The sequence below is a fragment of the Ambystoma mexicanum genome, chromosome 5q, assembly GCF_040938575.1.
Source record: "Ambystoma mexicanum isolate Mex_15411 chromosome 5q, UKY_AmexF1_1, whole genome shotgun sequence".
NCBI lineage: Eukaryota > Metazoa > Chordata > Amphibia > Caudata > Ambystomatidae > Ambystoma > Ambystoma mexicanum.
The window spans coordinates 848791324-848806857 of NC_090933.1; the positions used below are offsets into that span (position 1 = coordinate 848791324).

At 43.1% G+C, this 15534-nt stretch overlaps 1 protein-coding gene across 3 annotated transcripts in view; it reads left to right on the forward strand.

Moving 5' to 3' along the window:
• The window catches only part of C5QH8orf88 (chromosome 5q C8orf88 homolog), a 1871959-nt gene that overhangs the window by 747794 nt on the left and 1108631 nt on the right, over nt 1-15534 (forward strand). For all 3 annotated transcript variants that reach the window (XM_069622341.1, XM_069622340.1, XM_069622339.1), the window contains exon 2: nt 14270-14356. In XM_069622341.1, the coding sequence (XP_069478442.1) occupies nt 14272-14356 (85 nt within the window). In that variant the 5' untranslated portion in view covers nt 14270-14271. The remainder of the gene's footprint in view (nt 1-14269; nt 14357-15534) is intronic.

Sequence of the window (15534 nt, forward strand, 5' to 3'; positions counted from 1 at the left end):
ATCCATTCCATTTTTTGTTCAACTGTGTCCATAACCTTGCTCATATAGTGTTGTCTTCGTCTCTTCCACCCTGTGTTTAATTGCTGATACTTGCTTGTTTAACTCTGTGATGGATTTGGTGAGGCTAATGGCACAGTCTATAATTTCTTCTTTATCTCCGCCAGCATATCTTGCAGGTCCGAGCATCTCGTGGGAGGGTCTTCAATTTCTCTGATCATGTCGGAGCTTACCGGCGAGTGTATCTGTGCAGCAGTCTGTACTTGTTTCTTTGCAGGGTCCTGTCTCTGCTTCCTGGCTTTAATGTCACCTGAGAGAGGGTTTATTTGTATTCTTCGCCATTCTGCACACTAAGTTCTAGCCCCCTCGTTTGTCCTCTTTTGTCAGCTGTTTCTTTCCTGCTTCTCTCCTCCTTCACCAGTATCTCTTCCACCACTTCAAGCTGCCTCATTACCTCTCTTCTTTCAACCCCGGATGAGTCACTAGTGGGGGGGGGGCTCCTCCGATTACGCTGGATCCGATAGTTCTATGTGTGAGACTTGCCTTCTAATTCTGCTTCTGTGCTGTACGTTGGAATTATTTGACTTTCACTCACATTATGTGCTGTGTATTCCCAATTAGGAATACATTAGCACAGGATTCCCAAGGCTGTATTTACAAGTGTGGGAGGCATGCCCATTCCGTGTGTCTCAGAGTGACTCGATGGTGAGCCAGACTGCCTCCCCTCCGCTGTCTCTAGATTTCCCCCAGCTACGGCGCTTGTTGCTTTCCGGGGATAGTGGGCCGCGTGGATTCCATTTGCTGCTGAGGGCTCCGTTATGTGGACTGCTCGCTGCGCTTGCCATACAGATTAAATTACGGGCTTCCGGTCATGTTTTTAGTTTGTTTACCGTAGCGCCTTTCCTCCGGGCCACCTATTCCGTCTGCACAGGAGGGTCATGCATGCCTACGTATTACGCTGTATACGCGCGTTCGCCTCCCCTTCTCTTGGCCGTGTGAAGCGATGTAGCAAGCGTTTCTCACACCTGCCCCTCTCTTCATGGGACTGCTCGCATCGTAGCTGGGCTTACCAGGGTTTTGTTGCAAGGGCTTGCAGCAGCTGTGCACCTTCTTCCGGAGGCTTATCCGAGTATTATGCTGTCTCGGAGCTCTTCCAACGGTCCGCCCGCAATCTTGATTAGGCTCGGCTCCGACTTTTCGTTTCCTTCGCTGCTTCCTCAGACGGCCTTTAGATGATTCCTCCGCTGCAGGGGTTGTTCTCCCTATGTTCCAGTGCGCATATATTCCCTCGGGATTCGTGATAGTCTCCTATGAAGGGGTTAAAGGGGCGCAGAGAAGACGCAGGTGCCGGAGCTCGCAGCGAGAGTAGTAAGAAACAGTGTCCACGGTCTGTGGAACACTCACATCCCACGCACACTCACTGTGATTGTCCAAAAGACGAACAAAATTCAAGAAAAGTCTCTGTATATGATAAAGTACTGGGGTCAAATTTGATCATAGTGGGGTATATCCAAGTTTTGTATAAATGTCTTTGACAATGTCTTATTCAAGACAATCGATATCCAATGATGAGCTTTCAAGCTTATATTCAAAAAACATATATTTTATGTTGAATTGATGTGGATAAACCATATTCATCTCATATTGCACATTACACTGACAATTCAAAGAAATGACAATACCTACATTTGACCATAGGCGTATTAAGGAAAACAAGAACAACATCAAAAATGATCATACATTTATAAAATCAAGAGCTCTACGTGTTTCGGATATAATATCCCTTCTTCAGGAGCTGGACAGCGTATCCAATTGATATTTTCTTAAGGAGTATTTCTCTTCACTGTAAACCAAACAACAGGGATAGTATCAGTAAACTCGATTCTTAAGTAAGAATAATATCATACTCTATGCTACCGGGCCAGGCGTGTTCCTTCCTGCCGTGAGTACGATAATGGAGGTCCTTGAAATTCTCACTAGGGTGCCGATCTGTTCAGGTGCTCATAAATTGGCTCAGACTACATACACCTTGTGAAGGGAGTGGATCTGAAAAATGTGTGCATTTCTTCTTAATCAATATGCCCTTATCATCTGTATCATAAAGGTAATGTTGAAACAAGTCAACGTACCTCGTCGTCTGCAGTCTTGCTTAAAGGGATATTGCTAATGTAGTTAATCAGTTCGAGGCGGACATCCGTGCGCAGCAATACTGCACAAGTCCTCAAATACTTAGTATCCTGCGTGAAAAAGAATAACGTCTGAACTCAGAAGGCGTCTCTACGTATGCAATGCACAATTTAAATCCATGTGAGCATAGATTATCCGTGTATCAAATAAGGAATGATTCCTACCTGAAGGTACAGATGTGGTAGTTTCTCCCTTCGTGGATATGTCATATAGCCCAGTGTCCCTCTCTGCGCATGTTTTTCGGCTATTAAAGGAATTACGGTAATGCCGTGATCCTAATAGTAAGTCGGAGAGTAAAACCGTTACTTGAGCCATAGAGCAACTGTAACATGGAAGTACTATTAGATGTATAGTCCCATCTTACCAATCAGTATTCTTGAATAAAGAGACTGATTTATGGAAATTGTGTTGCAACACAGAGGCGTGTCTGGGAGCAAGAAGAACCCTTGCAGACGTCGGGTTTAGGTTGCTTTCTTAGTAGCCGTAACCAGGAAGCGTTACTGTGCGTGGTGGTGGTCTATCAGAGCAGGCCACGGAACCACGCTCATATGTGGGAAGTGCCCAATCGGATACTCGAAACTGAGAGGCTTCCCTGGCACCGGTTGTCAAGGCAACTGGTAGCCAGGAAGTGTACGTGATTTGTAAATCGGTGAATAGACGGCGCATGCAAACAGGCTCCGTATTCCTATCAACACATCAAAAGCCTGTATATATAATAAATGTTCGTCTCTAATTGGGTAGGTCAAATCTTTAAGAAAGGATACTGAGAATTCTATCGAAATATAAACTGAACAGAATAATAAAACACAGAATGTGGATAAACTCTCCAGGAGGTCTATGAAGTGGAGACTTCTGTCGTTATGATCAAAATGGTCACAATATTGATAAATATCGCCATGTCTAAAAAGGCCTGAACCTCCAACAAGGAAGCCACTATTACATGGTTATAGATGTCGTAAGTAATCTAGCCATGGTGGATAAATTATTGCTACTGAGAACCACACAGGGCTACATCAGCAGTGTATAGCTCCATTCACATGATAGATGCATATAGCAGCCAATCTCAGAATGATTTCTGAATGAAAGGCCCAGTCAAAGCAGCTTGGAAAGAAATCAACAAGGATCTTTATTTTCACTAACACAGAAACGCGCGTTCATTTTCTTACAATGTAGCAAACGTCAGCTGTCTTCAAAAGAACTTCAACTATCTGAGCCTGGTCGGTTTCATGTATCCGTGTTCAGATAAAACCCATGCTTCAAAAATTACTTTAGCTGCAAGGACATTGTGGAAATCTGAGTGAGTTGCCCAAAACCGAATTAAAGAAAGAAATGTCAGCTTGCAGCTATGCAATGCAATCTAATTAATCTGTCTTGAATAATTCTCTCTGGTCCAATTTTCTGGCATGGTTTCCACCTCTGGGTTATCTTTGTACCACTTCTCATATCTGGAATCTGAGTTGGACCACAGAATCTCTTTTCTCAGAGTAATGTCTTGCCACTGGTGAATGAACATTGTTCGTCCTGATGTTACTCTTATGTTCATTACCCCGCTCCTTCATTCTCCTTGCCGTTTGTCCCACAAAATAAATTCCACATGGGCAACTGATAGCGTAAATTACTGATTTGGTGTTGCATGTGGCATAGTCTCTTAGCTTGATTTTAGCTCCTGTCCTTTGATGTCTTACATAGTTACCTTTTGTTAATTTGTTGCGATTGTTGCAATGCAAACATGCAAATGTACCCAGTTTCTTTGTCTGTAGTCATCTGTGTACTCTCAGTCTATATTTCTGCTTTCACCAATTGGTCTGTTAGATTTTTTCTCTCTTATACGCTATTAGTGGCGGACCAGGAAACAACCTCTGTAGCTGTGGGTCCAATTGAATTATTCTTCAGTTTTTGTTTGATCATCCGTGTGATCTGGTGGCTTTGGCTCGAGTATGTGAGCGTATACAGAAACAAGTTCTCTTTATTGCCAGTCTTGTGTTTAAGGAGGTCTTCACGAGTGGTAGTTAAAGATCTTCCCTTGGCCATTTCCATTACTTTTTCAGCATACCCCCTTTCTCTATATTTAGAGGACATCTTCTCCATTTCTATGGTCAGCATAGCTTCTTCAGAAATTATGCGTTTAACACGGAGAAACTGACTGTAGGGGAGGTTGTCCCTTAGGTGTCGTGGGTGGCGACTCATATAGTGCAGACTGTTATTTACATTTGTTGCTTTGTGGTATACGTTGGTAGTTATTGAGCCATCCTTCAGTTCCATTTCCACATCCAGATAGTGAATCTTAGGTGTTCCTACCTCCATATTGAATTTGATGCGGTCATCCACCAAATGTATGTAATCTAAAAAGACATCAAGTTTGTCTCTCCCTCCTCGCCAAATTGCAAAGACGTCGTCAATGTACCTCTTCCAGACAATGAATGGTGATCCCCTATGTTCATGGTGAATGATAGATTTAGTTTCCATATGGTACATGAATAAATTTGTGTAGGCTGGGGCCATGGCCGAACCCATGGAGGTGCCGGAAGCTTGTTGGTAAAATTGCCGCCCATATCTGAAGAAGTTGTTCATCAGGATGATTTTCGTAAGTTCAAGCACCAATTGTTTTGGTGCTATACAGTTATCCTCATTCTGTAGTGCCCTTTCCAGTGCTTTCAATGCTCCTGTTTGGGGAATCGATGTATATGAACTCTGTACATCAAAAGTCACCAAAAGATCTTCATCCGTGAGGTTGTTCACGTGTTGTATTATATTGAGGAAGTGCGCAGTGTCCCTCAAATATGTGGTTGTTTTCAACACAATAGGTTGCAGTGCTCGAGCTACATAAACGCTAAAGGATCGAAAACACTGTCCGTCCCAGCCACTATAAGTCTTAAAGGTGGATTAGGTAATTGCTTATGTATCTTTGGGAGTCCGTAAAAGACAGGTGTAATAGGATGGATTTTAAAGAGAAAATTCCTTGTCTTCTGGTTGATCCAATTGTTTTCAAGACCTTTTTCCAATGTTGCTTCTATTATTGCCTTGATGTTATATGTCAGGTCTGAGTCAATTGGAATATAGGTGTCTCTGTTGTTGGGAAGTGCCAGGCATTGAGCATTGTGGAAAGTGGTCTCCATGATAACAATGGCTCCACCCTTATCCGCCGGTTTGATGGTAATGTAGCGGTCATCCGCAAGATCTCTTATAATCTCACTCTGATGCTTTCTGATGTTATCTATACTGGTCTTATTGTAGTTGATTTTTTTCAATTGACAAAGCATTTGTGACTCAAAAAGTTTTAAAGCTGTGTTGTTTACCTGCGGATCAAACATACTTTTTGGTTTTATCTCTAGAAATTCATGAGCCTGTGTGGGTGCAGATGGTGGTTGCATACCAAAGAAGATTTTAAGTCTCATTTTTCTGATCAGTCTATGCAGATTAGTTCTTTCCTCCAGATGTGTGGTGTTCTGTGAAGGTGTAAAAGATAGACCCAAGTCCAGAACGTCAAATTGAGTCTTAGATAGTTGTTTGGACGATAAGTTCATACTAAGTGTTTCCTTGTTTGTTTCTGGATCAGAGATTTCTTGACCCCTCTTCTGGTCCTCTTTTATCTAAAAAAAGAGGATGGTACTCTTGTGGTTGAGGTCGAGGCCGGTTGGGAGTCGTGAAAATTAGTGGTTGCTGGTGTGATATTGCTTGTCCTTGCTTCAGTGTTGTCTTCTTCACTAGGTGGAGTCTCACTGCTAGTATCACTCTTGTCTTGCCTGGGTGCCTTAGGTTGTGGCCTGTTCGGGCGTGCAGGTCTCGTATTTTTGTAGAATTCTTGCCAGGAGTATTCAATATCCTTGGAATAGTCCAGGGTATCCCTTCTAAATTTGCGAACCTTACGCTGCTTGATATCCTTCTTGTAATGATCAAGCGAATTATTAAACCCTTCAAGGATCTTCTATAACTCCTCACTACTCTTCAGTGCTCCCAATTGTTCACTCAATTCTTTGATTTCCTGATCCAGTTTGGTGACAGATTTGGATAACTCTTCAATAGTTAACAGAATTAAATCAAGCAAGCACTTGTTTAGTATCTGCTCCCAACGTTTGACAAAGTCTGGTATGTCATTACACAATGTTAGTTGTAAATAGACTCTCAGCCCTCTAGGGATTCTTGGGGCACGGTAATACTGGGCTAGTGTGGTGGCATGAACTATTTGTGAACTCTCCCTCCTTATGAGTTTTTCAAGTTGGTATACAATATGCACTGTTTCAGTAGCAGTAGGTGTGCTGGTTTCAATATCCTTGATCTATCCCAAGATGCGGGTAGCCTCTTCCTCATTGAAAGTAAAAGTTGTCGCATTTTTATCGGTAATATTGTTGATTTTAGAAAACAACATATTATTATATGCATTATGTAATTGAATGGGGTGCAAACTGTTTGTGTCACACACTACAAAAGAGTGGAATAACAACATGCGAAAAGAATTTGTACAGTTGCACATCTTTAGATGCAGATAGAGTAACTAATGTATAGTGAGTAGTGAGGTGCACAGGAGTGTATAAAGACCCTGACACCGGGTCGTGGTTAACAAAACAGTGAGAAACGGTGTCCACGGTCTGTAGAACACTCGCATCCCATGCACACTCAGTGTGATTGTCCAAAAGACAAACAAAATTCAACAAAAAATTTCTGTATATGATAAAAGTACTGGGGTCAAATTCGATCATAGTGAGGTATATCCATGTTTTGTATAAATGTCTTTAATAATGTCTTATTCAAGGCAATCGATATTCAATGATGAGCTTTCAAGCTTACATTAAAAAAACATACATTTTATGTTGAATTGATGTGGATAGACAATATTCATCTCATATTGCACATTACACTGACAATTCAAAGAAATGTCAAAACATAAATTTGACCATAGGAGTATTAAGGAAAACAAGAACAACATCAAAAATTATCATAAATTTATCAAATCAAGAGCTCTACGCGTTTCGGGATATAATATCCCTTCTTCAGGAGCTGGACAATGTATCCAATTGATATTTTCTTAAGAAGTATTTTTCTTCACTGTAAACCAAACAACAGCTCACTGAGAGAGCATGTTCCTCGGCCAGCCACAGCCCCCATGTTCACTCTTCTTAGTGAGAGATATGCGACCACTTCTTGATAAGGTTTACAGTTTTTAAGGGTTTCAAAATTGTCTTTTAGCAGCGTTTTCTCTTCACATGAGTAAAAAGGAATTATCCAATATACGTGAGAGCTACTTTTCCATTGTTCCCCATGTTAAATCTTCGGCTAACAACTTCAGCTTGCTTCTGACTATGCGCGAGTGAATAGGAAACTGGATACTGTTGCCGGCAGTGCTATCGCAAGAAATCGGAACACCAGGTTTCACTCACTGACTTCTGTAACTCCTGTTCTGTGGGTTGCATGACTTCCACAACTTCTGCCACACATGCTCCTGCTTCCTTCTTCACAGGGATCCACACCCTTCTCACTGAAGTTGTCTCTAGTGTGGCCACTCATTTAAAGAGCCCCTTTTGCTCCTGAGACCCACGGCTTGACAACAGCTCATCGCCTCAGTCTCCAAAACGTTCTCTGCATGGCAACTACGGCAATCGGGCTCACATGGGGAAAGACAGCCTTCCTGCACGACTTCTGCTGTCCAGCCTCTGCACTTCAGAGTTTGGGGGAACAGGACCCTCTCAGAACAAGCAGGTGAAATCTGCTGTCTCCACGTTCTGGCGTCTCTCTGGTTCCCCCACTTCTGCTTGGTTTGCCAGTTTTGTGCCTTCTTCTTTCTGCTTCTACTGCTACAGCACACACTTCAGTCACCTTTCCAGCTCCTTTTATGCCTCCCATGTTCCTACCGGTGTGGGCAGTTAGGCTTAATTGCCTGACTAATACTACTGCATGCCTCTTATTTATGGGATTTTGGGACTCATAGTCCCTGACAACAAAGTTAGTTCTCTTAAATAACTTCTGCTTTTTAATGGTAGATTGAGTTCCCTTAAAATTATGTAAGGATACATCATAAGAATGTGTAGTTACAGAGGAAGACCGACTATTTAAGGCAAAATGCCCCTGGATTCATTTCCATTGAACCTTTGAGAGAAAGGACAGTGTTTATTCTTAAATGCTTTAAAGGGTCTTTCTGTGGATAAGGCTTGTTCAGGTTTTTATAGTACTTGTGCCCAGAGCCACAGATCTTGTATGTGATTCAGGCACATTATAATGACAGTAAGCCATTACCTGTTTTGGCAATTTGGAAAGCTGTTCCCTTTCAAAAGACACATACGTGTCTCATCCCATGGGATCTACTCACCACCCTGGGCCTTGTCTCCACTCATGTGATCTTTCAGCAGTAGACCACCCCCAGTACCCTGTCTACTTAGCGAAACAAGGATACATTCAGCCAGCCCCTGGCCTAGTGGGCAGTCATTATCTAAGATGCCTACATTTACACATTTTTCTCCCTCCTCTTCCATGAGAGTAGTGCTAACTACCACTGTCTATCCTTGCAGGCAGGATCTCGCTTCCTATATCTCTGGTCACCACATGTAAGGCAGCCCTGTGGGGCTGTGAATGTGGGTGCCCCAGTATTAGGGGCAACCTCACTCTTCCACTCTGTAGGAGTGGAAAAAAGGTTTTTGGGGGGTTTTCTTAGCAATAGGGTGCAAACCTTTGTCCTTACCCTCCTTGGATTCACTTTTCTGAACCCCCTTGTCACCTGGTTTGGAGGCACTGGCCACTGCCCTTTTCTCGACGCGAGTAGCCTCAAACCTGTTGTCTGCCTTTGCAAGCTCCCTAGTGTCTGAGATAGTCTTGTTCATTAAATGCTTCTTTAACTCTCTCTCACATTGTTTAAGGATACTCTCACAGGCAATCAAATTAAACAAGCCCTCAAATGTCTCTAGTTTGTCACCTTTGACCCAACCACTCAGATATTTCCGAGACTGGTGTGTAAACACTTCAAATGTTTGATCCCCCTTTTTGGTGAGCTCTCTAAAGCTCTTGAGGTACTGTTCTGGGGTTTTGCAGAACTTCCTGAGGATTGCAGCCTTAATTTTGGAATAAGTAAGCATCTCCTCAGCAGTCAACTGAATAATTACATCACTTCCAACTGTTGGTAGGCGGCTCATAATGGCTACACCCCACAACTCCTCTTCCACCTCCTGGATGTGGAAAGCTAACTCCAGCTTTTCGAACCAGTAGAAAATATCCTTCGTCTCCTCGTAAGTTTGGACTAAGTCCTTGGTGAGGAGGCACATCGGCTTTCCTTGGGAGCCATGGCTGGAGACACTTCCCTCCCCACTAGAAGCTTTAATGGTCTCCCACTGAGCCCCAAGCTCCATCTTGTGCAGCATCATATAGTCCATCTGCTTCTTTTCATCTAGGGCTTCAGCAGCGTGCTGTTTCCACTCTGCTAAGGCAGACTCTTGCCACCATTTCCTTTCAGCCAAGGCTACCTTCCTTTCATCCAGGAGGTAGAGCCCATCAGGAGTCATCCCCAGCGAGACTCCCCCAGGGCCTAACGGAGATTCGGGACCTGGATGAAGTGTGGTATCTAATGGATAAATGTGACTTACAGGAGGCCTGTGACCCTTGGGATACCACAGTGCCTGCCCTCTGAGGGGAATGCTGGGAATCGCTGTCGCTGTGACTCTCCCCAGCTGTTTCCACCCCCTCCTCCAGGTGCAAGGGTGATGAGGCTGGAGATCTAGCTCTCTGCTGGCTGCCTGTGAAACCTCCACCTCCCTAGATTCCTGAAAATCTTGCAAGAATTTTAACAGTTCCGCTTGTTAACCTGATTGCCATGAGGGAAGTCCCCTCTATTGAGTGAGTATATGCAAGAGACTTGCTTTCAAGATGTGCACAATGCTCATGTCAAGTTCCAAGTTTGTAAAAGTACCTTGGCAGTGAAAACTAACATAAACTGTACAGTTTTATTTTGGCTGACTGCGCTATAGGCACAGTCTCTCTGAAATCCCAACCGCTGCCACCAATGTGATGAATTGTATTCTGCTCTGCAAGAGTACAAGGATGAGTGTAGGCTAAAATGCCCACTCAGGCCTCACAATTCAACAAACCAAAAGCCAACACAATCATAAAAGTAAGACACGCAGAGTGAAGAGATATACAACCTTTGCCTTTTGTGGTGATGTGGCAGAGGGAAGGCTATGCTTTTAAGAGGTGTGTGAATCTGATCCAGTAGTGGCACAAACGGCACAGTCCAAAATAAAGGGAATGTCCAATCAAAGTTCTATGAAAAACCCACCTCTCTGAAAAGAACAGGAAATGCAACAGGTCGAAGAATGCAGCAATCCAAGCATGAATACAGGGGTGGTAGGTAAATTGTAAATCACACAAAAGGATATATCTTGGTGAAAAAGGTGCACAAGTGACCTAACCGGTCTGTAAGGCCCATAATGGACCAGGCTCGCAGTTATTGGTCAATAGTACCTTGTTCCGGTTCATTGGCGGTTTAACAGTGTCGAACTCGGTCTTGAGCAATGCTGCGAGCGGATCAAGCTCAGTACGGGTATGTTGGATCATGGTTCAGGTGCAGCGTTGTTCAGTGAAGCAGGTCTGGATGCTCACCAGGATCTGTTTGAAGTCGAACTGGGTCGATTTTAATTGTATCCGCCTGGAAGGTTCGATGAGTGACACTCCAGTGGTTCGAGTCAGCTGACTGTAGTAATTCGGGCCGGTGATCCAGTTGCTCCGCTGTGTGTTTTGACGAAGCAGCAATTCGAAGACAAGTCATGGCGTAACATCTGGTTTGAATTGGCAAGTGACTTTTCAGCGGTTCTAGTCGAGTCCTGGCATTGAATGGTTGATTCAAACCTAGCAGGTGACGGACTCAGCATGAGCACAATGCAGCATCGAACTTGTACAAGGTGCAGGCAGTGCTGTTGTGATGGTCGGAGGAGTGCCAAAGGCAGCACCCAGCATCGGTGGGATCCCTCTTGTTCAATGAGTGGTGAATGTGGTTTCACTAGTTTGGTGCTGCAGAAGAGGGAGCCTTAGCTGATCTGGCCTTGCAGGCGCTGTGAGATCCACTCCAGGGGCTCTAGCGATGTGTGCTTCCATTCAGGTGTGCTCTCCCAGCTTTCAGAGATTCTGGTGCAGAGTGGTAGGTCCTGGTCCACAGCAAATATCACCTGCAATGTGCACTGGGGAATGGGTAGGGGACAAAGTCTCCTCTGCCTTAGACTGCTCCTTCTTCACGTCAGTGGTTGAGGTTGAGGGCTTTAGAAAATGCAGCTCACCTAAAAGAGGCCCAGTCCATCCTTCTCATGTGTGGATCCAGGGTGAGTCAAAGAAGTGGTCAAAGGTAAAATTCTGCCGGTGATTGGACTAAAGCTAGCCCGCCTAAGTGGCCCAATCCCTGTTCTTGAATTGAGTGGGAAGTGGAGGGGATAGGAAGGAGAAGGAGAGGCAGAGAGAAATAAGATGGTGGAAGTCTTCCACCACTGTACACGGCCCTCATGTCTACTCTAATCCCTCCCTGTTCCCTTCTCACTATGATCAAACGCCTTAAGAAATGCAGCACTCTGGTGTGAGGCAACTCTCTTAGAATGAGTGTGCGCCTTTGATGCCTGGGACCAGGACAGCAGCCTGTTGTGCAGCTGTCTCTGGCAGAGGGTGTAACCTGCCCTCACAAAGTGATCAAAGAAGAGGCATGGCCATTCATGTTCCTGTCCAGTCATTTGGCAGGCTCTGTCTGTCTGGCCAGAATACACACACCTTTTCCAGCTGAGCTGGCTCACGGGAGCTGACACATGTGTGATATCAAATTAAATGTGGCCACATGATTATAAGTAGTGCCAAGCACCATGCCTCAACTCAGGCATAGCTTTATCTTAAAGTTTATCCAGCCACCATCATGGGCAAATCAGGAAACCGCTGCAGCAGAACACAGATATGTTTGTTGTGCAGTTTATGAAAGGGTAGTCTGATCAGCAGATTACCCTTTCAGAGATGGGATTGCCAGCATCATTTGTATAAATTAATGAAAATCCAGGGCTTTCACATCCTTGCCAGATGGCATTTCCTCACACATCCACACACGCTTTAGTAACCTCATAATCCAGTCTTCAATCAATCCTTAATTAAAAAAAATGTGTAACCTATAAAGAGGCATTGCCAATGCATGTTTTATCAGGTGATTTGGCTTGCTGATGTTAAAGCTTGTGAATCTATGAAAAATATCAATGCTTGCAAACTTTAAAGGTAATTAACCTAATTATTCTCATTGTGGCATCTGTTGTATTCGTCCTAGTGAGTAGCCTTTGTTCCATCTACACATGACCCATATTTAAGGCCACTCTTTCTATATAGGCCTTTAAGATCGTTGGAGAGTAAATGTTTGGTCCCAATATTGCATTATAGAGTGGTGGATTGAACCTGGCATTACAACAACAGGTGGTAATCCAGGCTGTATCTAAGCACAGGCTTCTGATCATTCTATATGGCTCAGTTTATCAGAGAAGAAGTGTCAGAGGCGACATGTGATGGGAACTCCCTACCATTGGACACCTCTACTACCTCGACAAGTTGGAGCATAGCATATTTGTATGTGAGCCTGCACTATGTAAAGGTGCTCCACTGGCCCTATTGCCCATTTTCTTATTGTAATACTGCTGGAGCCAGGCCAAGACTATCCTAGAATAGGATCTGATTTATACATGTATTAATTTGCACAGCTTTTGGGGGCGTTGACCGTGCCATGGTGTGCGAGTTAATGGGAGTCCCGTAGAACCATCAGGTCATGCCCTTATATAGCATAAAAATAGCCATGCCAGTTTTCTGCTTTGCAATGTCATTTCTGATGGGTGAGCGAAGACCGGCATGCACAGGGGGCAGCGTGACTCCCATTAACTCAGACACCATGGCAGTGTCAGCGCCCCCAAAAGCGCTGCAAATTAATACCTGTATAAGGTTCTACGTTTGTTGGTCGCCATGTTTTTGATCGTATACACTTTATTTGTGCTCTTTGTGTCGAAATAAATTCAACCAGTTTTTTTTTGCTATAATGAGTTTCCCCCACGTGGCCCACCTAGTGCGTTCCCCCATCTCCTACATACACACGTACATGTGTATGTAATTGTTCGGATTCGACAAAAATACAGAAATAAAATGTACCCAATCAAAAATGTGGCTAACAACAATCGTATTACGGATCTAATTTATTTTGTGAGCCCGTTCCACTGGATAAATGTCTACCCGGATGAATAAGAATAGTTATACCATATGTGTCTGCTATTCGCATGGTGGAGTCTTGCCCAGGAAGTGCTGCTCTTGCATCTAGGCTCCAAAATATAAACAATCATACCTATGTGGATGAAAGGTCATCCATAGTGTAAACATCACTCTGCTGAGCACAGTAACATGCGCCCAAAACATAACTTACCAAATGTGACTTGTATTGGCGTTTTGAGTGGCTATGTTGCAACATAAACCTAGTGCGCTAAGAAAAGATCCTTGTACATCATAATTGCATGGTATTGCAACAAAATACCCCGCAGAAAAGACCGACTGCGCGTTTGTTCGGCATTGCATAAAATGTCGAAGCCAAAAATGGCCAACTTGGTGAGCGGGGATTGCGGGGGTGTCCCCCGCTACCCTAGTTAGGCATTTTTGGCTGTGTATTCATTACATGTAGAGCCGGGGACAAAAGGAGAAAATCTCAAAAGCTCGAGTTACAAAATGCGAACATGTCGGCTTCGCATTTTTGTAACTCGAGCTTTTGGCATTCGTTATTGTGTCAGTGCTTATCAGGAAAATGGATAATGTCATTTTATAATATTTTAGTTAAAATTGTTAGTTTGTGTACTTTGTTAGTTTGGATGCACATGTTTCTTCAAAATAGATATCCTACTGTGTTTGTAGATACTATTAAAGCAAGTTGCTAATTATGGTCTCATGAAGTGTTGTGAAAATAACGCTATAATTCTATTGAGCAAAGTTTATGCATAGATTTAATATTGGGAAATAGCAGCGTGCCTGTCAGAATATAACATTCATTCTGTGCTATTTGCTTTGTGTGCTAGAAACAACAGTCACACTTACCTGTATATTTTTATTTCAAACTATGGAATCTCAGTTATGAATAAGACAATGGAAAACAAGAAAATGATTCGCAAATCCCTGCAGCCAGCAAGACCGTTGCGCCGCCCATCTTCCATTGGTTGTAAGTATAATTTGAGTAATTCACACAGAACTGTCAGTGGGGAAAAATGCAATTGATTGTCTTCACTATATTATATGATTTGAAACATAGGTCATGGCACATGCATTTGCTCTTGCATCCAGCTCTTATTTCCATGATTGTGTTCTTGGAGGAGCCCCTGGCCAATGCTTGAAATACGTATGTTTTGCTCCATTTGCAAGATTTAAAGAAGCTAAAAGGGGTTTTGTTTTGCACAACATAATCCTGCCTCCTGATTTAGTTTTACCTATTATACCACCGGTACTATTTTATAGTTATGGAACAAGTGCTATAGCATGTGCCCACCCTCTCCTCACTTATGCCGTGCAGGCATTGGCAGTCCATGTCCAAACAGAACAGGGGGCCATCTGTCAGCGGGCCTGTTGGTGCTGCCATTCAGATTATGCAAGTGCAAGTTACTAAAGACAGACAGGTTTGTGTAATGTGTTTTGTTCTCTTATCTATGGGCTGCAGAAGTAGGGCAGGTTTTTGCTGGTTATTTAACAGCTTTGAGAAGTAATACATCTGCATGGCAATGCTTTCTGCAAGGCTGTAAATATCCACAGGTGGTGTCCTATAGAGTAAAGGCATTTTATTGTTTTTATTTTCATCGATGTGTATCTTAATTAGCTTCCTTTTCACTAATCTAATGGGGAAAAATGCATTGATAGTTTTTAGAATGTGACCATTTAGCGTCTTATTCTATGTCAGTGTTTATTGAAAATAAAATGCATATGGTGAACGAATATTGGTATTGTGGGTAAATCATTTGTGATGGTGCACAGAAAGGGTGCCTATCCATTTTCTGTTCAGTAAATGGGTATATTTGGTCAGTTTAATTGAAATTTTATTTGTGATAGTGCTTGGAAAATTATCTTAACAGATTTCTAGTTCGTTTACTTTGTATACTGTGTTTTTTATGTTTGTTAGGCTGGGTTATATGGAATAATAAATGGTTTCACTTATCGTTAAATGTTTTTTTTACAAAAGTGTATTTAAGTTGATGAGCATTTGGCTTTATTTTTCTTGTTTTTGTTTAACCCCTTAAGTGCCAAGGACGAGGTATCTCATCCTTGGCAACAGGGAGGTAATCCCAAGGACGAGATACCTCGTCCTTGGCACTTAAGGGGTTAATAAACAACATGTACATGTAGGTGAAT